Genomic DNA, 22,594 nt, shown 5'->3' on the forward strand with positions numbered 1-22,594 from the left:
GTCAGAGGTCCCTTTACTACAGCTCGGAGTCGCGGACCTTCAGTAATAGTAATAAATCACACAGCAATAGTACATTCACGTTGCTGTAAAAAGCATGATAATATATTAAGTAATCCAAAGTATTCAGAATACGTTACTGTCATTGAGTAACGTAACGGAATACGTTACAGAATACATTTTGGGGCATGTATTCTGTATTCTGTAATGGAATACATTTTAAAAGTAACCTTCCCAACACTGTATAAATACAATATAATTAAATTGAACTGACTGGTTAAATAAGTCAGAAAATAATGCGTGCTATGGCCTTTGCAATCACCAGACCTCAAACGAGTTGTTGAATTTGGACTAACATAACTAACATGCTTTGCACTGTACAACTAGACTTGATGAGGCAACCGGAGGCAACCGGAGGCCAACCGAAGCCTGGACGACCAACCATCTGTGAGCTTCCTGTGTGGACAGGGCTTCGGAGAAACAAAGCCAAGTTGCAGAGGAACCAGTTCAGGTAGTCCCAACAACTTAAAGGTGTTTCTGCATCTGAAAGCATGCTAGAACTTCTCTGCTGAGAAACTACACTATAATGCACCAATGACGTATGTGCCGATCAGGTGGAGAAGAAGAAGAAGTTTAGGAGATTTATAACAGGAATGCTTACTTGACCGTGGTGTATGCATCTTTCTGTGTCTGCAAATAAGTATAATCCCTGCTTTACATTCACTTGTTTTATTTCCATTTTTTTAGCCTTCTATCTGTGAAAGATATTTCCCTGTAAATTCTTTTAGTTTAGTCAGTCACACCACTTTGGTTTCAACACTTATTCAGAGACTCTGCTTGTTCACGCTGGACTGATCAAAGTAGGATCTAATAGAAACTTAAACCAACAGTCGACATTTCTGCAATCACTCCAGAGGAAAATCAGGCGTCAGAGCTCAGCTATGTACAAATCTGTGCAGACGCTCGGCGAGACAAAAACACGTCTTTCATATGCAAACCCGCAGAGAGCGGCACAGCCTGATTCAATAAGTGAATGTCTTTTAGTTTCTCTGTGAGCATCTCTGTGTTGTACTTAATTGCTATGTCTTTCATGGGGTAAACAGAAACAAGCAGCTATATTTTCTGTCATTACACCACATTGTTGGACAAGAACACTTCCCGGAGCCATTTTGTGTTTGCCAACAAAAAAGATAGGTGTTTGAATAATTGTTTCCATGGTGATTTTTTTTCTTCAGTGTGCAAGTGTGTGACAGCAGGCAGGACGAGAAGAATTAAGAAAAAAAAGAAAAGATGAACAAAATGCCCAGCAGCCACGTCGGCGGCCGAAAGCAATTTCCTCGTCTAAATTTAGTTATGCAAAGCCTATGGGCATCATCAACATTTGGTAATTAGTTTTATAATTACTGCTGTTTCCCTCTCCCTCTGTCATTCCATTTTTCTTTACACTGTGACTCGGGAATCAAAACATCTCACACTCGCAGCTGGCCAAATTACCCTCTGTTTATTAAGTGCGAGCATGCAAGGGGAGTGGTTTTAGCCAGCGGGTGGAGCGGCGTGTCGGCTGCAGAGCCAAACGGGGCTAAGCTGGGGGCCGGTAGGAGCGCCACAGGTTTTTGCAGTGAGAGAACCAAAGCTGCGTTTGACAAGTTTATTATGCTGAGAAGTAGGAGCTGCCTCGCTTCTTCGTTTTATGTTTAAGATGAGATCCGAGGGTAAAAAGCTGCAATGATTACAACTAGATAGGGGGTATTTTGGCGAAAGACATAACAATTATCACCCAGTGTGTGCATGATGTAATGCAAATAGCAGAGGCCCTGTGTTTTATATGGTTTCAATCACACATGCTGCGCTTTAGTTTAGAAGACGAGTTGTGTTGTCTTATTTCAGATATCAGTGGGAAGTTGAGCCTGCTGTTAAATGACGTCTAACCTGAATGCAACAGCTGGAAGGATATTCGAGTTGTTAGTTTACAGAAAGAAACAATGAGCTGTTAGAGCAAGTCTAATCTGTCAAAACAAATCCAGATAATATGCATCTTAAAATGCATACTCTGAAAACTTCAAGTGAAAAACGTTTCAGATTACTATATTTGATCTTAGATAGCTTTGAAGTTACAAAAACACAACGTTTCTTTTAAATTTGCACCAGTCACATCCATATTTTAAACATACTTCCATGAGGAGCAGCTTTAAATTGTATTCTGTCTTTGAAAGATCTTGCAATGACATTCATTAAAAAGAGCTTGCCTAAAGAACTTTGCCATTTCTAATAGATAGCAAAAAATATTAAGCTCATGATGAAAAATTTTGGCTACATGCAAAAGCAACAATGTGGTCCAGACAATGTCCAGACAACTCAAAGTTAATGACATTCACCAGCTTCTATCAACCACGGGCCAAATAACCACTGGCAGCAGAAAGTTGGGAGGACCCTGAAATAAACTTTTCTCAGCTTTGGAGTGAGCAATTGAAATGACTGCTAATAAGACTGAAGGATACTTAGCTTAAGTGAAGGATATTTAACCATCTGCAACAAAGCAATGTGATACTGTATGTGAATTGCTTCCTGTATGGGTGGGGATGAACACTGAAGCCCCATCATGTAACCTGCATGGATGCCTGATATGCAACTTTAATTTAATTAGGGTGTCTGTCCTGTCATTGCAGAAAGTTGAACTTGCCGTTTGATTTGTGCTTTTGGTTTCCAATGCACTGTCAGTGTGAATGCTTAAACTACAAGGAATTCTGTTACTGGTGGGAGAACATAAAAAATATATTTTGTCAATAGATAAAGGTAATCAGGAAAATGTAATTTAAAAAGAGTTACCTTTAGTTCGACAGTGTTGAACTCCTATACTTGAAGACTATATTTCAAGTTGAAAAAACACCCCGACCTTTGACAATTCATCAAGTCATGTATAATGTAAAGTACTATACACAACTATGAAAGCTATGAATATTCAAAATTTAACTGGAAAGTCCTTTCCTTTTTGGCGTTGAGCTGCTTTACCTTTGAATGAATACAGTACTGACACCAGGCACTTACTAAAAAATCCCAGCCATACAGCAGGCAGTGGACGCCTGTTGGAAACCTTTTAGTGTTTGGGGAACAACTTATCTCTGTACCTTTTTTTAAATTCTCTCCATCTCTCGGTTTGAAACGAGCTTCATCGCTGACTCAGTGTCGGATTGCAGTGTGCAGGCTGGGTTGGGCAGGTGGGAGGGGTTTGATGTGAGTGCTGTGTTTATCCGGGTGTCGGGGTCACTGTGTTCCCTCAGTATAATGGAGGAAGCCATTAGCCCAGCCAGCAGGCCGCATCATAAAAACGTCAGCTGGTACAAAGAGACGAGATGGATCATAACGAGACGAGACTCCTGCTGCTCTCCCTCTCTGTCTCTCTGCCTCTCTCTCTCAGCCTCACTGATAGCCTCTGTCTCTCTAATTGACTATCTCGTTTATTTTTCTCTCTTTCTCCCCCGTCTTGTCGTTATCCCTCTCATTTTTCTACTCAGGCGCTTTCTTCTGATGCGCCTCTTTTCCCCCCGTGTCTCTCTTTCGCTCTCTCTCTCTCACTCAGTGCTTAGAGTCTCTCGAAGCAGGAGGTTGATTTTGTATAAAGCGGCAGTCTGGCTGTATGTAATGCTAAGTGGATAGGAACACACACTCACATAAATACACACTAAACAATGCAGACAATACTTCACAACATGACTTGATATAGAATCATCTCAATCAGATTTAGGCTACAACATTTTTTTTTTTTTTTTGTGGGCTTACACAAATCTCCGTAGAGGGAAGGAATAAATTTACATGTACTGATATTAGCAGAGTTAAATCCTGGACTGCATTATCATGGTGAATGATGGACAAGTAACGGTTAATCTTTTTACACAGGAGTGTGGCTGCTCCTTTCTGATCTGTGGGGAGCTCTGGGAGCGTCATTCTATTGCAGTGGTTCCCAAACTTTTTTTGCTGGGCCCCCCTTTGTTTTACAAGAAAAATGTTCGCGCCCCCCCACGTGCGCGCGTGCACGCACACACATGCACACATCCTCCAACCACACACATACATATTTTGCTCCATTGTGGTTTATTTCACACCTCAAACATTTAGTAAAAAATTAAGCAAATACAAGTAATCTGCAATTAATTAAAGGTAATAAGAAAATAAACTACTAACTAATTTACGCTACGTCCGCACCTACACGGGTATTTTTGAAAACGCAGCTGTTTCGTCCACACGTAAACGGCGTTTCGAATCACTGTAAACAGATTTTTTTCAAAACTCCTTTTTTGCGTTTACGTGTGGACGAGGAATACAGAGTTCGTCACGCAACGTCAAAGGTATGTGCCTTTTTTCACGTCACGCTGTGCGCCACGTTATTGTTTACAGGAGATGAATTGTGGAATGGCAGATAGAGACAAAATACTGTTAATCTGACTATCTGCAGTTTTTACACGCTTACATATACACTCGCAGTTAATGATTTGAACCGGGGGAACAAATCGTGGCAGGATCAGCCTGATATTATTTGTATCCCACTGTAACTATAAAGTATAGTATAGTATGTATATCTCCAAAATGTCAGGAGTAGTTAGTCATTACAACAAGTGTTTGAACTAAAAATCAAGAATGTGGGATCCTGTTTGTCCGTGATTTAAACAGCCCAGCGCTGCTCCCGACGAAGGGAAAAGCAATTCTGCAGGGAGACCTACCTTGGCACTTGTGCAGGTGAAACCAAAGGGAAGATATGCTTCACCATATTTTCTAGTCTTTGGCTTAGAATGAAGTTGGTTTGGAAACATATTCAGCTATGCTTCATCTCCTGCTTTGCGTTTCTGTGGGCGCCCGTGCTAGCAGTGTCCAAGCGTTTTGGTTTTTTCCCCCCTTTTCATCTGGCGCCCCCCCTGCCATGGCTCTGCGCCCCCCACACTTTGGGAAGGTCTGTTCTATTGGATTCCATCCACAATCCGGAGCGTATCATACGGACGCGGAAGGTTACATTTTGCGTTACTATGAGACGCCTTGGGACGTGACAAATCGTTGGTATGTTACACGTTGTGAATGAGGACGCTCTCCAACATGGCTGGCTTGGTTTTGGAGCACTTTTTGAGAGTGAAGTTATTAGTTAATGCTACCAAACCTAGTTAGCAAGCAAAATCTATAAAGGCATAAAGGCACAAAGAAAGTCTCCCTGACTATTGTTGAATAGCGTTACCAATGGATCTATTATGCTAACATTCCAAAGTTCTTAGCCACTAGTGTCTTTCAAACCAATAATCTGCTAAATGTGTTTTTCACTATTAAAACAGGCCTATAGTACTATAGGGTCCCTAAAAAGGTTACAAAGTTTGTTACTAATGTGATAATGTTATCTGATGTGATTTGACACATTTTATGTTCCAGAACTTTTTTTTTTTTTTACGTATGCACAGTCTACTGTAAGTGTATTTTTTTAAAACACCATCCATCCATCCATTCGCTTCCACTTATCCTTTTCAGGGTCGCGGGGGGCGCTGGAGCCTATCCCAGCTGTCATTGGGAGAGAGGCAAGGTACACCCTGGACAGGTCGCCAGTCTGTCACAGGGCTGTTTTTTAAAACACAACTTTGAAAATACACAATTTTTCCACATTAAAAACTGCAGTGAAAGATCCTGAGCTCGCATTCACCCACCCACACACACCTGATATTCCTCATGAGTCTCGTGAGCTCATGCACTGAGCCATAACTAGGTATGTGGATCTTATAAAAAATGCCATAATTTATTTTTTAATAACAGAGAGAGAGGATATTTATACAGAATGTAAAGCAGCACAGATATGAACAAGGTGTGTTTACAAGGAGTAGGGTGGAGTTCGTATTTATGCCGGTACCTGTGTGTTTTCTTAATATCCTTATATGTGTATTTCTCTGAATATTGTCAGAAAAAAGTATGTGCAAAACTTGTGTGTGTGTTTGGATTAGTGCGTATATTGTTTGTTTGTGAGTGGAGTACAGTGAGTGTGTGTGTCTTGATTTTTAGACTGGCTCATGAAGTGTGGCATTTTGGTGTCTGCTGCTCTCTGCATGCATAATGAATAGCCAGGTGTCGAAGGGGGTCACACACACAGGCACGCACAGATGCACGCACAAACACCAGACTGTCAGACAGAAACAGAGACCCTCAAAGCTTTTCATACACACTACCGGACACACATACTGTACCTGCATATGCAACCACAAACACCACCATAAATTCACACATAAACACAACGACCGACATTCACCTACGCACTTAAATAGTGAGCGGTCAATCGTTTTTACACACACACACAAAATGGGCTGGGTGTCAGGATGCTCCAAAGGTCACGGTTGTTTGTGTGGAGTCCTGTAGCAGATGTGGAGACTCTTACTGACAGGAAGTCAAAACCTCCCACACTAAACTGTAGAAGAGCAACTGATGGGTCAATTACTGCAAAGGTCAATGGGGGAGGAGGGGAAGGTGTACAGGGGCATGAAGTGCAAGGGTGGAGGAGGATAAGGAAGGAGTGGAAGAAAGGTGATTACAGGAAGTGGATGAGAGGATGGAGGAAATGGAGAATGGGGAGAAGGAAATAGAAAAAAGTCAAACGGAGGTTAAGAAAGTGAAGCGTTAGGAGTGGGAAAGGAGAATCAACTGAGGAGGAGAAAGCGAAAGAGGATTTAATATAGTGCATGAACCAAAATAAAGGAAAAGACGAAGAGGAAAAGGTAAGGAAACAGGAAGGTGGTGTGAGGGGAAAAGGGGAAAGGATAGGAAGTAGAGGGGAAGAAAGGGAAGGACACAACATGAGGTGAGAATGAACAAAACAAGAAAGACAACAAACACGACAAATGGAAAAGAAGTTAGAAGAAAAACTGAATTTAACTGAAAAGAGGAGAAATATAAGTTGGGGAAAGGAAATGGAAATGAGAGGAGAAAGGATAAAAAAGGAATGCACAATGCAAGCACACATATCAAAATCATGTGATCAGAAATCATATCTAATTTTCCTTCTTCCTTTTGAAAAGAAATATTAAAAAGGAAGAAACAGAGATGTGTACAGGATGGGGAGGGGGAAGAGAAAAGAAAAAGTGCTAAAGTGAAAGAAATTAGAGGAAAAAGAGAGAGGAAGACAGAGAAAAACTAAAACCAAGGAGGGAAAAACAACAAATGAGGATATTGTCAGATGGAAAAACAGAAAGAGTATGGAGTCATAAGTAGGAATACTACACACACACACACACACAGACTCACACATACACAGAACGATCTTCATTACCTGAACCAATGCAGAGCAGCTACACAGAGGCCAAAATCAATAATTCTCTGCTGTTCCAAACACTGCGAAACACACAAATACACAGACGCGCACGCACGCACACACATAGGCTGCAACACACAAAACAATTACAAAGTAAAAAGTCACATAGGCATGGATGCACATACACACTCGCACACAGTCTTCTAGAGAAGGATATTCATTCATTAGTGTCAGTCAATAGGAGAGAGAGTAAAGACAACCTAAACACGCACATACAACCTTGCAGAGAGAGAAGCATATCATGTACTGTATATGTTGTGTGCACAAGAGGGACAGTCTGATTGAATTGCTGTGTGTGCGTATGGACATAAAAACCTCACTTTGCACTTCTATTTAAGCAAAGTCTGTTTTGTGTTTTTGACCTTCACACTGAGGATTTGTTGATTTTTTATTTCTAGGACATCCACATTGTCAGGTTTGATTTTATCTGTGTAATAATGAGACTGTGAGCAGTTTTCTCAGTTGGTTGGATAATTGTGTCCCTTATAACGGCCAGTGTGGCCAGTCAGAATTAATATAAATGAACAAAAACTAGAAATCTATTTTGGACAGGGTTTCCTGAAAGTATCACACAGAGGCAATCACAAAGTTAAGGTTCTGAAAATAAATGAATAAATAACAAGAAGTCAAACGGAGGATTAAGGGTTGTTCATATAATATTTGTACCTCCACACACGTGTTAAATGTGATTTAGTATGATGCTGTCTTTTGCAGGGCTGTGTTACAGGAAGTATACAACACACAGCCCTGAGAGCTCCAAAACAACCCAGCACACACTCACACACATGCACACATTATCTGGTGTATACGTTTTGGTTCTGTTCATTAAAATGCATGCGCCTCTTCAAAGCGCTGCCGACAATGATGCCATCTGCTGTTGTGCGGAGAGGGCATGTGTGAGCACACACATTAGACGTGCTCATGTGTAGAAACACCGATACATACACCTTACCTTTATTCACTCACACTCAACTACAGTCTCGCTCTGCGTGTACTCTTGTTCTCAGGTAAATATGGTTGTACTGTAGTTCTTACAGCACACACAAACAGTGAAACGCACTGTCGCCCCTAGAAATTTCAGACAATTTGCTTTCATCTTTGGGTCATTCCTACAAGCCCAAATGTCCCCTTTAAAAGCAAACGCTCCTCTTCTCCTTTAAGTGCGTCGCACAAAGGGGCCATTTCAAAGGCAAATTCCACTTAGATTCACAAGTGCTGTGTACACTCTGGTACTCCAGGCAGAAATTCATCAAAGCTTAATGTTCCCTTCACAGAAAAATCACTTAGCGCTGAAGCTAGCCGTGTGTGAGTGAGTGTGTGTGTGTGTGTGTGTGTGTGTGTGACAGAGAGAGAGACCGTGGTGCGTTTCTGCAGCTTTTGCAAGTTGTTTGATAGCAGTTTAAAGAGCCACACAGTCGCTGCAATGCTGCTAGCTGTAAGCCTGATACGCCTATGTTTGCGTGTTCACTTTCATTTGAATAAAAATGTTCGTTTGAAGACACAAAGATGAGCTTTTGTGGAAACTAAATTGGGCAGTAAAGCTGTTGCTATGGCTCCGCTTGCACTGGCAGCTTTTTGGGTGAAAAGAGGTAATCTGGGTCAAAAATCAATCAATCAATCAAAAAAACTGTTATTATGCAAAAACTTCAAAATTATGTTTTAACTTTAAATGACATACAATGTCCAAGGGTAATAAAAAATGTAGTGAGGATCAGAAAGACAAGAAAAAAAACTTAAAAAGGCTTTGTGCTGAAATTAGCACAGGGGAAAAAAGAAGAAACTGGTGAAACAATATTGAAAGCTTTATATATTTTTTCTCCATATGAGAACAAACTTAATGCGAATTTTCATTACCAAAAAAGTAATTTGTGAATAACTTCACTGGGATTGTCAGAGAAATTTAAAAGATGCCTTTATCAAAGGTATCTCTGATAAAGCTAGGTGTTTGTAACTTTATCTATTCAGAAAGAATCTTTCTCACTTTTAATTTAAAAGTTTTAACAAAACTGCAATATTTTTTGATGGAATCCATAAAAAGTTGAAACTCATCTATGAGTGCTTAATTCAGGGGTTTCCAACTCCAGGTCTCAAGGGCCAGTGTCCTGCAGGTTTTTGATCCAACACAGCTAACACAGACTTAAACGGCTAAATGAGTTCTCCAGAGGCCTGATAATGAACTAATCATTTGATTCAGATGTGTTGACCCAGGGTGATATCTAAAAACTGCAGGACAGCGACCCTTGAGGCCTGGAGTTGGACACTCCCGGTTTAAATCATTTAAAGCTGGAATTATTGACTGTAAACTAAAAAAAATGGATGTAATAACCATGAAGTCACCCACCAGTTTACAAAGTTATATTTTTGATGTTTTGAAGTGAGCATTTTTTAAATACAAGCTAGGCCCTCCCAAAGGTATACTGTGCTTTATCCTCCCTTTTGACTTTAATGAAGAACCTAAATGTACAAAATAATCATCGTTTTGCATCCAGTATAACTTTAAACCATCAACTGAGGCAATAAACACATCAGGAAAGCGTTTAGTGAAAGTACGGGTCAAGAGAGCTGACTATACAACTGGACTTTCCCTGCTGACCATTAGATATAATACACAGGGGTAAGAAAAGCACTTTTGCCGCAGTCAGTGAAAAATCACAAGTGCCAAAATCATAACAAATGAAGTAAAAAGAAAAAAGAAGTTTATATCAAACAGTTCTTTAACACACAAAGTTAAACTTAGCGTCTTTCACATCCAGCAGTCAGGTCTACTCTCATCTCATCCGCAATATTTACATTTTACACAGGCGCTGCTTCAGTCAGCTAAGTAGGCAGTGTTTCGGTTTTGCCGACACAGTGGGTCAAATGTCTAGAATGAAACAAGGATTTATTCTGTCCAGAGTTGGGCTATACCATTCTACCACTCTATGGTGGTTTTTAGGACAGTATAACACAGTTATATTTATAGTTATAGTTTATTTATTTATATAGCACATTTAATTACAACAGGGTCCCAGCATTCCCTAATGAAGTGGCAAACCACCTCTAGATTATGTCAAGCCAGTGCAATCTGGACTTGCATTCTCCTGAGGATTAATTTTATTTCCAATAAACAATGTCACCACTTTGTATTTAGCTTGCGCATCATTTGCAGCTAACTGAACTCAAGTTACATCTGTTCTCACACAGGTTCTGATTTTCTTGCCAGACAACTGTTTCGGTACAACACGGTGAATCAAGCCAGTTTCAAACCCTTTTCTGTTCACTAAATCAGCTATAATCACATATTAAACGTCCATTTCGACAGAAAATCTGAAGTTGTGAGTTGCTAAAGCTACACTAGTCATTTGCAGTCAACAGTTCTTAAGAACGCAACCAATTTTTCTTCATCTGTGAAAAACAAAGTTGGAAGAAAGAAAAAAAGCATAATCAAACCTATTCCAGTATGCATGAATGGTGAAAAAACAGAACCACAGGCTTATTCATAGTGAGAGAGAAAAAATCCTTATCCAGTTTAGTAGACTTTAGCATAGGTTTAACTTTTCAGACACAGGAACCACATCCCTTTTTGTTAATATGTAACCTATGGCTGCAATGCAGCATACGTGTGCTAAGGTTGACCTTTTACAAAATGCAGTCTAATCTGTTGTTTAGGTATGGAGAGAGAGGAATCAATTAGTAATGTTTTCCATTAGTAGGAACCAGCTGCCCAGAGGGTAAATACTTTTTTACTCGTGAGGCTGACTATGGATGTAGTGGTAACCTGTAATTTCATTGCCTTGCATATATTTGTATGTCTGAGCTTAATTATGATTTGATGTGACCAAGTGTTCAACTGAAAAGTTCTTCTCAGGCTTTGATGCATCAGAAACAAATAATCAGTGTGTCAGTTAGCAGCAGCTCAGTGGTCTGAGATGTTGGCTAAGTCTCTGCAGGTGTGGCTTATAAGATACCATGATTCAAATAATCAACAAGCAAAAGAAAAAAATATATATATACTTGTGCTAGGACACGAACCAACTACACTACAAAGAACATTTTTAATTTGAGTTTTTATATTTCAGATGTTTTATTCCTTAAACAAGCTTTTCTTGGTTCTTAATGATTTTTTTTTTTAAATACACAGAACCACACGTTTCCAATGTGTATTCTACCTTTGACCGAGGTGTTGGGCGGAGGTCCCTCAATTCGCAGGTTCCACGGTGGGTCTCCCTGGTTGGCGAAATCCCTCATCTTCAGATAGCTGATGGTGAGCCGGATGATGGAGGCCTTGTCCAGCTGGCTGGTGATGGCACCTGGCAGTGGCAGCATCTTGGCCAGTTCATAAAACTCAAAGTTCTCTTTTCCCCGACGCGACCTTGCCGCGTCCCGTGACTTCTCCTTCCTCAGAGCCTGCAGCCTGTAAGGAGTAAAAAAAAAAAAAGTTAAAAGAAATCTGATCACATAAAAGGGTTGTGCAGAACGTGATTTTCAGTAATCATCGGTGATGGGAATAACGGCATTACAAGTAACGGCGTTACTTTTTTCAGTAACGAGTAATCTAACTAATTACTATTCTTATCGTTACAACGCCGTTACAGTTACTAATGCGGTCTGTTACTATTTTTCAACAAACAGACAGTTGGAGCTGTGTTCAGCTTACCGCATTTTATATCAGCTGCACGGAAGTAGCTGTAAGTAATCTGAACGCTACAGCTTTAAGCAGCGGCGCGCGCTCCCGCAGACGGCAATCACGATCACTGTCTAGCACAACACCTGGAGCTAAGGGAGCAAAACAATCACATGAGTGCTGCTGTTTGACTGAGGAAGAATAAAGTAGTCGAGGTAAGCCAATCACATGACCACTTAAAGACAAAGCAACAAGGTGATATATACCAGTTTTTAAATTGTGTTGATAGGCCACGTAAAACCAGAGTCATGATAAACAATATATACGCAGCATTTTTTCCTCAATAGTTTCGTCACGTTTACTGTCTAAGGACAGCGCAGCGAGCACTCTCTGCTTATGAGCAAAAAACCCCAAACAAACAAAAAAAAAAAACAGGGGAAGTGTTAGGAGTGACGTTTGTGACGTTTAGCGTGTTTGGAGTGTGTACCTAATGTGTTGTCTTGTGTAGTTAGTGTGTAGTGTTGTGGATAGTTTTGTGTTGTGTGTCATAACAATGAGGCGGCTGCTGTCTCCAGGTAGAAACAGGAGTGATACACCTGCTGCTGTCAGACCTGTAGGTATCAGGCTGTGATGTTCTCCTTTATAGTGGACAGAAATTATTTTTTTGGAGTGGCACAAATAATTTGTGTGGCATCTTATTGAATAAAGAACAGCTGATTGTTCTGTAAATAGTTTGAAATGGTTATTAAAAAAATCAAGGTAAAAGGTAAATTGATGCAAATAACTTTGTTGTTTGCAAAACTTGTGCACAGGATTTTAAAATTGACCATTTATATTTGCATTTAAAGTTATGAAATATGATTCATTAAACATGTTTAGTGGTTGTTACAGTGAAAAATATAACTTTTTCTACTCTGATTTTATGTTTTTTGTCTGATTTTAGATCAATTGTGTTAATGCAGTATGTCAAAATGAAAACATAACTGTAAATTCAGACACGTGAGGTTGTGCTGAAAAGGATGATACCAAACAAGGCAAATAAACTGTTTTTAAAGGTGAAATGTAGAGGAAACATCAAAAGTAGTTAAAAATGGCCAATTACACGCTGGACCCCAGAGGGTTAAACATTTTTTTAAAGTAACGCAATAGTTACTGCTCAAGTAAATAATTACTTTTAGAATATTGTAACTCAGTTACTAACTCAGTTACTTTTTTGATAACTATAATTAATTATAGTTGCCCAACACTGGTAATCATGTGTTACTGGAATAAAAAGCTTAATAAACATTCATAAGAGAAAAATGATCAATTATGCCCATAGATACAGTATGGTAACAAATATGGTGTGGTTTTAAAATGGTCTTCAAATAATGCTTTTACAGATACAGGAGCACTCGAAGACACACACAACACGTGTCCGCCACGGCCAGTTTCACCAACACTGCTTTAAACCTTTTTTTTTTTTTTATCTTGAAGAGAAGGATGAGACATTTTAATTTCAAGTCACTTATATTATATTTCTATTGCACAAAATCACAACAACAGTCACCTCAAGACACTTTATACTGTAAGGTAAACACTATATAATCATAGAGACAACCCCAACAATCTGACAACCCTGCATGAGCAAGCACTTGGTGACAGTGAGAAGGAAAAACTCCCTTTTAACAGGAAGAAACCTCCAGGAGAACCAGGTTCAGGGGTAGGAAGTAGGACTGGGCGATATATCGAGTTTTTTAAAATATCAATATATTTTTATACGAGATATAAGATGTAACAATATCGTTTATATCGATATAATATATATTACGTTATAATTATACTTGTGGAGCCGCAAGTTTGCCTCTCTTTCGTCCACTTTTGTCTCTATGCAACGTTACTCGGCCTCGCCTCTCTCCTTCACTGAACACAACTCCCCCTCCCCCATCGCTTCACCTGCAGGCAACGACACGATGGATACGGCAACGGACGGCGTCAACGTGTTAGCGAGCTAAGCGCGCTAATGACATACAGCCCCTGTGAGCTGCATGGCCTAAAATCCTTTCATTTTCTCAAAAATCGACAGTGCGCCTTATGTATGAATTCTGGTTGTGCTTACTGACCGCGAACTGATTTTATGTGGTACACAGCGCTTAGCAATCTGTCAAAAAATGTTTTAGTACGACTTTGCAGCTGCACCGCTTGATGGATTGTCGGAGCATTACGGCTACCGTGGTCTGGAGCCTCGCGGAGTGATACGTACTGTGCTTCAACGTAATATTACCGTATTGTGTGTATATGGACCACAAATGGCACCTGTAAGAGACGTGGTTACAAAGAGGATTTCAAACTCCAGGCTGTCGGTCACGCAGTAGAACTTTTGGGAACAGAGCAGCTGTGAAATCTGTCTTTGTTATTATCCTCAGCGTCTGTTAGTTTACATTTTGACTGAACAGTTGTGAGCTTTTTGTTATGCACAAAAACAACATTGTTTTCTTTTATTTATTCATGTACATCTACGCTGTATGTTAATAAAAGTGCCTGTGTGACATCTGGGACACAGCTTTGACTAAGAACTCTCTTTTTGTTCTTACCTTTTGGCTTTAAAAAAATATCGAGATATATATCGTATATCGCCATCCAGCTAAAAAAACATTGAGATATGAATTTGGGATCATATCGCCCAGCCATCTACCTAGGGGTGAGGGAAGGGAGACAGGACACAAAAAACCTCTTTACACCTCTTCACCAATACAAGAGTAATGTTGCACAGAAGCTTACAAATTCATGACCATCACAAAAGAATATTATCAATTACTATCATTATTCTTGCTTGTTACACCCCTTAGGTTGCTTCCTTTGCTACATGACTGTGTGAAATCATGCAGCAGTGAGCTCAGAGTAACCAAAAAGAAATTACAGCACACTCTGTGCTCTCTGATTAAAGCCATGAGTGAAAGAAAAAAATGCAAAATTGGTGTCCTGTGTTAAAATTCCCTTTTTTGTAGACCCCAGTCTCCTCCCTACATTATTATAATTACTACAGCCACCAGAGGGGTTATCTTTTAGAAGTCACTTCACAATAAAACAACTGTTCATAATAACCAGTTTAAAGTCACTTCTTGTGGGCTGTCTGTCAGTTATATATTACCCATTTTAAAGTCTCTTAGCTCTTACCTCTTAACTTTATGACTTGTTGATTTCTTATTTTCTTTTGATTCCTATTTCCATATCAGGTAAGCTACTTGTGATGTATGCGACACACACACACACACACACCGTTTATGCTCTTGATCACGTTTTTATTTATAATAACAATGCGCCGTGACAGCTCGTCCCGGTCCAGCCCGCCTCCCCCTCGACTCTGCCGTCACTATATAGACACACAGAAGGAAAACACTCATGGCACAATCGCCACGACCTGTGGCTCACCTGCCTCCCGGTACCACCCCCCTGAGCTCACCGCTCCACCCCTCCCCTAGGCTACGCCAGGGACCACCCCTCCGCCACACTACTGTAGCGCAATGCCCTTACTCCAAAGTTAGACTTTTACAGAAGATTGTCTCTGGCCCCTCTCTCCAGTTCAAACAGATTCTGGCCTGTGCCAAAGACAGCTGTTCTAATATGGTGACTGTCTGGTATAGCGACTGACACAGTAGCTTACTTTTTTGTAGCACCACAGCAGACATTTTGTCGGTCTTAATGGTTGTAGGTCTAGTTTGTAGGTTCAGTGGTGTTTGCCTTTTGATATGGTAAATGGAAATAAACTAAGATTCCACACTAATTAGCATTTGCACATTCTTCTGGGGAGGGAAATCTAAACACTTTCACATTAAACTGTCACGTCTTCTTCAGTGAACGAAAGAAGGAAACTACACCAACAAAGATCACCCTCTTTGCTAATCCCATTTCCTCCCTCTTTCTCTACTTTTCTTCATATTAAAACTACACTTTAAAGCACCTTGCAATCTGTCTCTCTGTTTATTCCATAACTTTCTTTTCATTACTTTTCCTCTATCACTTTCCACCCTATTACTTTATATCAAAGAATGACTCTGTTTATTCTCTCCCTTTCCCCCTCTCTCTCACCCTTCAACAACAACAGTGACGACCATACTTTCCTGCAGCCTCTCATCATCATCGGACGCCGTTATGAATTAACTCGGCAATAAATCAGCTGCTAAAAACCTCTGTGGGCTTCCTGCCGGCAACACACACATACGCACACGCACAAAGACAGGAAGACAGGTGATTAATTTTTGCTGGAGCTAAAAAAAAAAAAGTGTGAGAGAAAAAGTGTCTGTGTGTGTGTGTGTGGGGGGGGGGGTAAAGAGAAGAAGAGGGATGAGATGGAGGGATAGCGGACAAACACTTTAGAGGAGGAGGAGTTGTTTAGGGCTAGAGATGAAAAATGGATGTCATCTGGCAGAGAGTATAATTTTCATACTGTTTGTCATTTATTTATCAGGGGGAACAAATAGTAAATGGAAAGAAGAGGTTGACAAAATACAGTACTTTTTCAACGTATGTAATCACTCCCTTTCTAAAAAGTTGCATTTTATTGATTTTTTGACTTTTAGTATTATTTTTGTAACATTGTAACACATTCTATTTATAGCATTTGAGGTACAGCACAGCACTTTACAGCTTAAATTAAATCATGAATGCTGTCAATTCAAACAGGTGCAAGCTGATGGCCTCATAAAAGAGCTTATCTCAATGCCAGTCCCATCAGCTGATGCCTCAGGTGATAGATTTCTACACTTCAAACAGGCAAATGTCACACAGAGAGCAGTATTTAACTTGCCTTGGCCTGCCCACAGCTGCAAGCTGCTTTGCAACACACCTTCACCCAAACTCATTCTTTCATGGTTATGTATGACTTCATCAATTCCATTTTTATCTTTAATGCTTATTCGGTTTCATGCATGCTCTCCTGACCATCATCTTGACTATACAGAACCATAAAAGTAAGAAAGGAGAGGCTGAGAAAAAACATTACCATGCATATACAGTACTATAGCCTTTGATATAAGTCAGCTTTTGATGTATCACAGTTGCTGAAAACCAGTGCTACAGGCACGTTGTCACCATTTGTAACTCCAGCTATTAGTCAGCAGAAAAAAAGAGAAAAAAGGAAAATCCACTAAATGTTTTTGTGAGAAAAAACCCCCACTACATTTACTATATTTACGCACACAAATCTGTCCACTGTGTGTATGAAGTCAGCACTGACGGCTGCTGGGAAAGCGAGGTGCAGCCAGGCAGACGGAATTTATTTGTTCCGCAAACTTTGAAAGCATTATGTTGACGGACGACAAATATGTCTTCATGTCTGTCTGCTGTTTGCAGCTGTGCCTGTGTAGAATATGTGTGTGTGTGTGTGTGTGAGTGTGTGAGTGTGTGTGTCAGTGGACAAGGAGGTGTGTTTGACCTTGACTCAAACAGACATATTTATCATGTACCGGCTGAGTAGGTAAATGCAACACTTGTTGTGATCGGGGCACGTGTGTGTGTGTGTGTGTGCATGGAGATGCTTGGGTCTTATAAACATGAAATGAAACTGTGTCGTAAAGTTCAGCCGGGTGACTTGATGGTGTTTTAAAGAGCTTGTCACGGCAGGCGAGGTGTGCGTGTGTATGTGTGTGTGTCATGTCGTAAAGTTCAGCGAGGTGGGTCGATGGCTTTTTAAAGAACTTGTCAGCTGAAAGGAGGAGATATGTGTGTTTGTGTGTGTGTGTGTGTGAGAGAGAGAGAGAGCAAGAGGGCGTGTGTGCCTGACTATTTTAAGAGCATGTAAGCAGAGAGCACGCTGGGAAGGTCACTGAGTGGCTGAGGTTTAACTTTCAGGTCAACTGGAGGTCAAACTGGCTATCAGTCATGTCACAGGACAAACTGTTGCCAAGCAGATTTACTGTCTGATTTAATTGCAGGTGACAGTATTATAAGCAGAGATGTGTTGGTAGGATGCTTCGTCTCCCAATTCCATTTCAACCATCAGAAACTACTTATGTAAGTCCTGAAACAATACAAAGGGTAATTTCAACTTCAAAAGAACTAGACGTCCACATCAGAAGGTAGGTGTGTTGTGGTGGCAAAAGACTTTTGACCTATATGGCCAGAGTCTTGTCTGTGATGCTTTTAAAATGTAGCTTTCACTGTTTGGCCAGGTTTAGGCATAGAGGCTGATGTTTAAAATTATTTGAAACCTCACTAATACGTTTCCATAACTTTAGTTTAGACAGGACATGAAGTGAAACTGAGCCAAGATACTGGCAGCTCGACTGATCTCCAGCTAGCCCAAATTAGCGCATGTTCCAGTAGATACCCTTCTCCATATTAAATTGACCAATTTCATGTGGATAAGACTGTTTAAGCTGCTTCCCTCTACAATCGCTGTTGCAGCTGCAAGCAACTTTCCAACCCACCCCTATGCAAATAATAGTCAGAAATATTTCCGATATTTCCAAGAGAGACCTGGTTATTAAAGGTGGTTACAGGGTACTTCTGAGCAGTTTCCTACCAGATCTGCATGGTTTTTCAAACCAGCATGGGACTATTTTCAAAACAGTATGAGACACTCAGACAAAATATAACATGCAAAAACCGAATAAAATATACGTAACACACCAAATGTTTCTTATTGTGTTGTGTCACTATATTCCTCAGAGACCAAAGTTTATTTTATGCCTGCAATCATTTGATTGAACAGAAATCCATTTTTTGTTCCATTTATATTTCACAATATAAACCCTGCTTAATTTTTCTGCTCTTGTCTGATATCTGAGTATCTGTTTACATGATCAGCTCATCCATCTGCAGAGGCCAAACTGAGAGGAAGAATATTGCAGCATGCACTTCACAAAAATAACATCCAAACAGGAATGTCTCTGATGAGATAAAGAGAAACACAGCGAGCAATATGAAAATAAAGAGATGAAGGCAGGAGATAAATGATTCAGGAGCGCCGTGAGGTAGACAACAGGGAAATCTGGGGAGGTTTGAGGTCCTGACCACTGATAGCCATCACAGACAACCGATAGAAATCTTTTTTATATATAAATAAACACACACACGTACGATGGGTGTTAAGTTTAACACTATGCAAATGTAAGTTTGGTTCAAATGGACATTGTATAACAATTTTAAATTAATCTGTTTGTTGTTGTTTTTTTCAAATTGATTTAAAAACAATAAGAATGCCAGTAATTACAAAAATGGTAAATATCAGCCCTAGTACCGTATTTTCCACACTATAAGACGCACTTAAAATCCTTTAATTTTCTCAAAAATTGACAGTGCACCTTATAATCCGGTGCGCCTTATGTATGAATTTTGGTTGTGCTTACTGACCTTGAACTGATTTTATGTGCTACACGGTGCTCAAAAATCTGTCAGAAAATGTTTCACTATAACTTTGGTAAGCTATGAAGGCACACTGCTTGATGGATTGTCAGAGCATTGCGGCTACCGTAGTCAGGAGCCTCGCAGAGTAATCTGGGTCCAAAACTCCGTTCACTTCAGGTCCCAAAGTCAAAACGAACACTCCGACATCACTGAGAGTCAAAAACTGTCTAAATTTTTTCATCTTTAATAAAATGATTAGCGTTGTTGTTTTACCAGGTGTAACAATTGAGTTTAACATCCAGGCATCCATGAAAACAGAATTTATTCAATTTAACGGAGTTAGAAGTTAGCAGGAAGTTAGTTTGCTAGTTTCCACCTAAACATGATCTGACTGAGAGATTTCTGAAAAAATTAAAACGTACAGCTCTGCTGTCACTTCTAACATAAATGAAGACAGGAAACTAAACAGCAGTGATTTTTGTAGGGTTACTGAAGTTGGACTAGCTGGTATATAATGATGTACTACGTGATCGCTAGGGACACAGCTATGTTAGCATAACATAAACACAGTGAAGCTGGAGGGCGAATGCTAACTTTTTTTCCACTCGATAAAAGTTAACGGGATGGTTTCCAAAGGTTAGGGACAAATGCAATTGCATGGCTGGATTTTGTAAACGGATCAAACTAAAGTCAGGAGAACAACTGAGATAATCCATCCACAATACGAGGTTAGTCATTAATATACTGCAACAACATGGGAATAGATCAGCTGCGAGAGATTTCAACATTAATGAATCAATGGTACTGAAGTGGAGGAAGCAAGAAGAATGAGTTGAGTAAAGTTTGACTTATCTGACTGTTTAGTTTCGCTTAATGCACCTCATACCCCGGTGCGCTCATGAATGGAAACAGACCCGTTCATCTACAGTGCGCTACGGTAATCAGCCGGGCATTGGACAATCCCCATATATCTGATTCTTACTACTTCCTAATACTGGTTCAGTTTGTGGAGGTTGCCAATGTCATTGTGTTTTATTATTTGACTTTAAAGTACACTCAGAACATGTTCCTAAATAAAGTTGTATTTAACAAAACAAATGCAAACATACTGCATGGTACATACTGCATACTGCAATTGCAGAATTTAGAGGATTGGTAGGAGATCAGTGGGGTTTAAGGTGTGATGAGGCCATGCTGGTCTTCTGGAAATTTATTAGACTTAGTCTAAGGCAGGGGTGGGAAACTCCAGGTCACCCTGGGTCAACACACCTAAATCAAGTGATTAGTTCATTACCAGGCCTCTGGAGAACTTGAAGACATGTTGAGGATGTAATTTAGCCATTTAAATCAGCTGTGTTGGATCAAGGACACATCTAAAACCTGCAGGACACCGGCTATTGTGGCCTGGAGTTGCCCACCCCTGGTCTAAGGCCTTAGTCTGGGGCGTAGAGACTAAGGCCAGCAAGATTCTCCCTTGGCAATCTTGCTAGTTGGTGAGTGGTTGCTGCAAAAAAACCCCAATTTATCAGAAACGAATAATATCTTTCTAAAGTAAAGGTATTCCTATCTAACACGTTTCAAATGACGCAACTTTTATGATGAACGGGAATGTTCGCCATTTTCTGATTTTCAGTATATTGTGAGTATTTGGAGACAAGTTGGAGTCTTCCACTCAAACTGCTAGTGACCAAAGCAATGGAAGGAGATTTCCAGTGCAGCACCATATTTGTTTATTTGGGGTTTTTTTTACAACCAGTTTCACTCTTGTGACTGCCAGAAAGATCCAGCAGCCATTTGCCAACCAGTCACTGAACACACATTTTCACCAAGCAACTGCTTGCATGAAAGCAGGTTGTGAGCAACCACTCTCAGCCGGTTGGAGAATAATATCTTCAACCCAGCTGCAGTGCCCATTCTGCGTCAGGTTACAAAAATCAAGAGGTGCGCTACCGTCTGAAGTGAGTCAAAACAGTGTTCTGCTGTGCAACAGGGCCGTAAAACGAACTAAGATCAAAAACTATTTTAGAATGTAATGAAAAAAATATCACTTTGTATGGATTACAAAGTAATATGCTTAGTATCAGGTAGCAAGTGACTCGAAACTTTAATTACATATAGTAATTGCTAAATGTATGTGTAGTGAAGAATTCACTCAAAACATCTGATTTAGTAAGTTATAGTGTGTTGGAAATAGCTGCTGTTTTTTAGGGTTTAAATGATCAAATTCTGACATATTATTTAAAAGGGCCAAAAATAGAGAAAGAATATGAATGAGGGACCAAAAAGGAAGGAGAGAAAGAGAGGGAGTAATAAAGCTAAAGAAAAGAAAGAGCTCTGTCTCCTTCTCATCCTTATCTATTTAATCTTACTGTCCCTCTGTCCTCTGACAGTCTCTCTCTGTTCCTCTTGTTCCTCTCTCTTCTCCCTCATCTTTCAATTCAGCCATTCAGGTGACCCACAGCCGAGGTTCCACCCCGTCAACTCAGGCGAGGACGAGAACACACACACACGCCCGCGCGCGCACGTGCATGCATGCACGCAAGCACAAAAGGCCCTTCAGGAGGAGGGTAATTGCTTCCATTGCGATGGGAAAGGAAGGCAGAGAACAAGTGTCACTTTGGATTAAGCCCCGCCTGCTGACACAGCCATGGTGGTGAAACCCCTGCTCGCTATGTGTGCATGTGCGTGTGATCACTGATCAGGGGACTGAGTGCCAAATCCAATCTACCTACTGAGAGAGAGAGAGAGAGAGGAGGGAGGGGGAAAAGAGGTTGAAAGAAAGGCAGAAAAGGAAACTGAATATAAAGAGATATATGAAATACATTAAAGGGAGTAAACAGAAGAAAAAGAGTAGAAGGAGGAGTAGGAGTAGCGATAAGATGATGTCAAAAGGGGATAAAAGACCCAAACCCAAACTCTTATTAATAGAGGGGGAGAAGAAGGGCAAAAATGAATTAAAGAGGAGAAATAATGAAATAAGCAATAGGGCAACAATTTAGGTAGAATAATTTTCTGATAAATATTTAGTATCAAGTACAGGGAGGAAAAGATTCAGTGACCATACTGATTACGAAGATACAATAACCATGTCGTCTGCAGAATTAAAACTAAAAAATTAAGGGATTAAAACTTGCTGTGACTTTGTGTGTGTCTGTGGCTGGGTGAGTGAGATGATGGTGTGGAGGAAGGGGGCCTAAAAATTATTTTTCTGCGTATGTTTGCACATATGTATACCCAACAACCAACCATTACGTGTTTAGTTAGTCCTGTTGTGAGCAAACAACAGAATGCAGCTCACTGTGTTTGTGTTGGTGTGTAGAGGCACTATGAAAACATGAACAACA

The 22,594-nt window shown here is 40.2% G+C and overlaps 1 protein-coding gene across 1 annotated transcript in view; it reads right to left on the bottom strand.

Moving 5' to 3' along the window:
- The window catches only part of npas3 (neuronal PAS domain protein 3), a 387,868-nt gene that overhangs the window by 217,098 nt on the left and 148,176 nt on the right, over positions 1–22,594 (bottom strand). The window contains exon 3 of the mRNA XM_086274721.1: positions 11,470–11,714. Within this exon, the coding sequence (XP_086130847.1) occupies positions 11,470–11,714 (245 nt within the window). The remainder of the gene's footprint in view (positions 1–11,469; positions 11,715–22,594) is intronic.

Source organism: Aulonocara sp. 'chitande type north' Nkhata Bay, linkage group LG19 (genome assembly GCF_057382095.1).
Source record: "Aulonocara sp. 'chitande type north' Nkhata Bay isolate Kocher_YH1m ecotype deep benthic linkage group LG19, A_spYH_male_GT1.1, whole genome shotgun sequence".
NCBI lineage: Eukaryota > Metazoa > Chordata > Actinopteri > Cichliformes > Cichlidae > Aulonocara > Aulonocara sp. 'chitande type north' Nkhata Bay.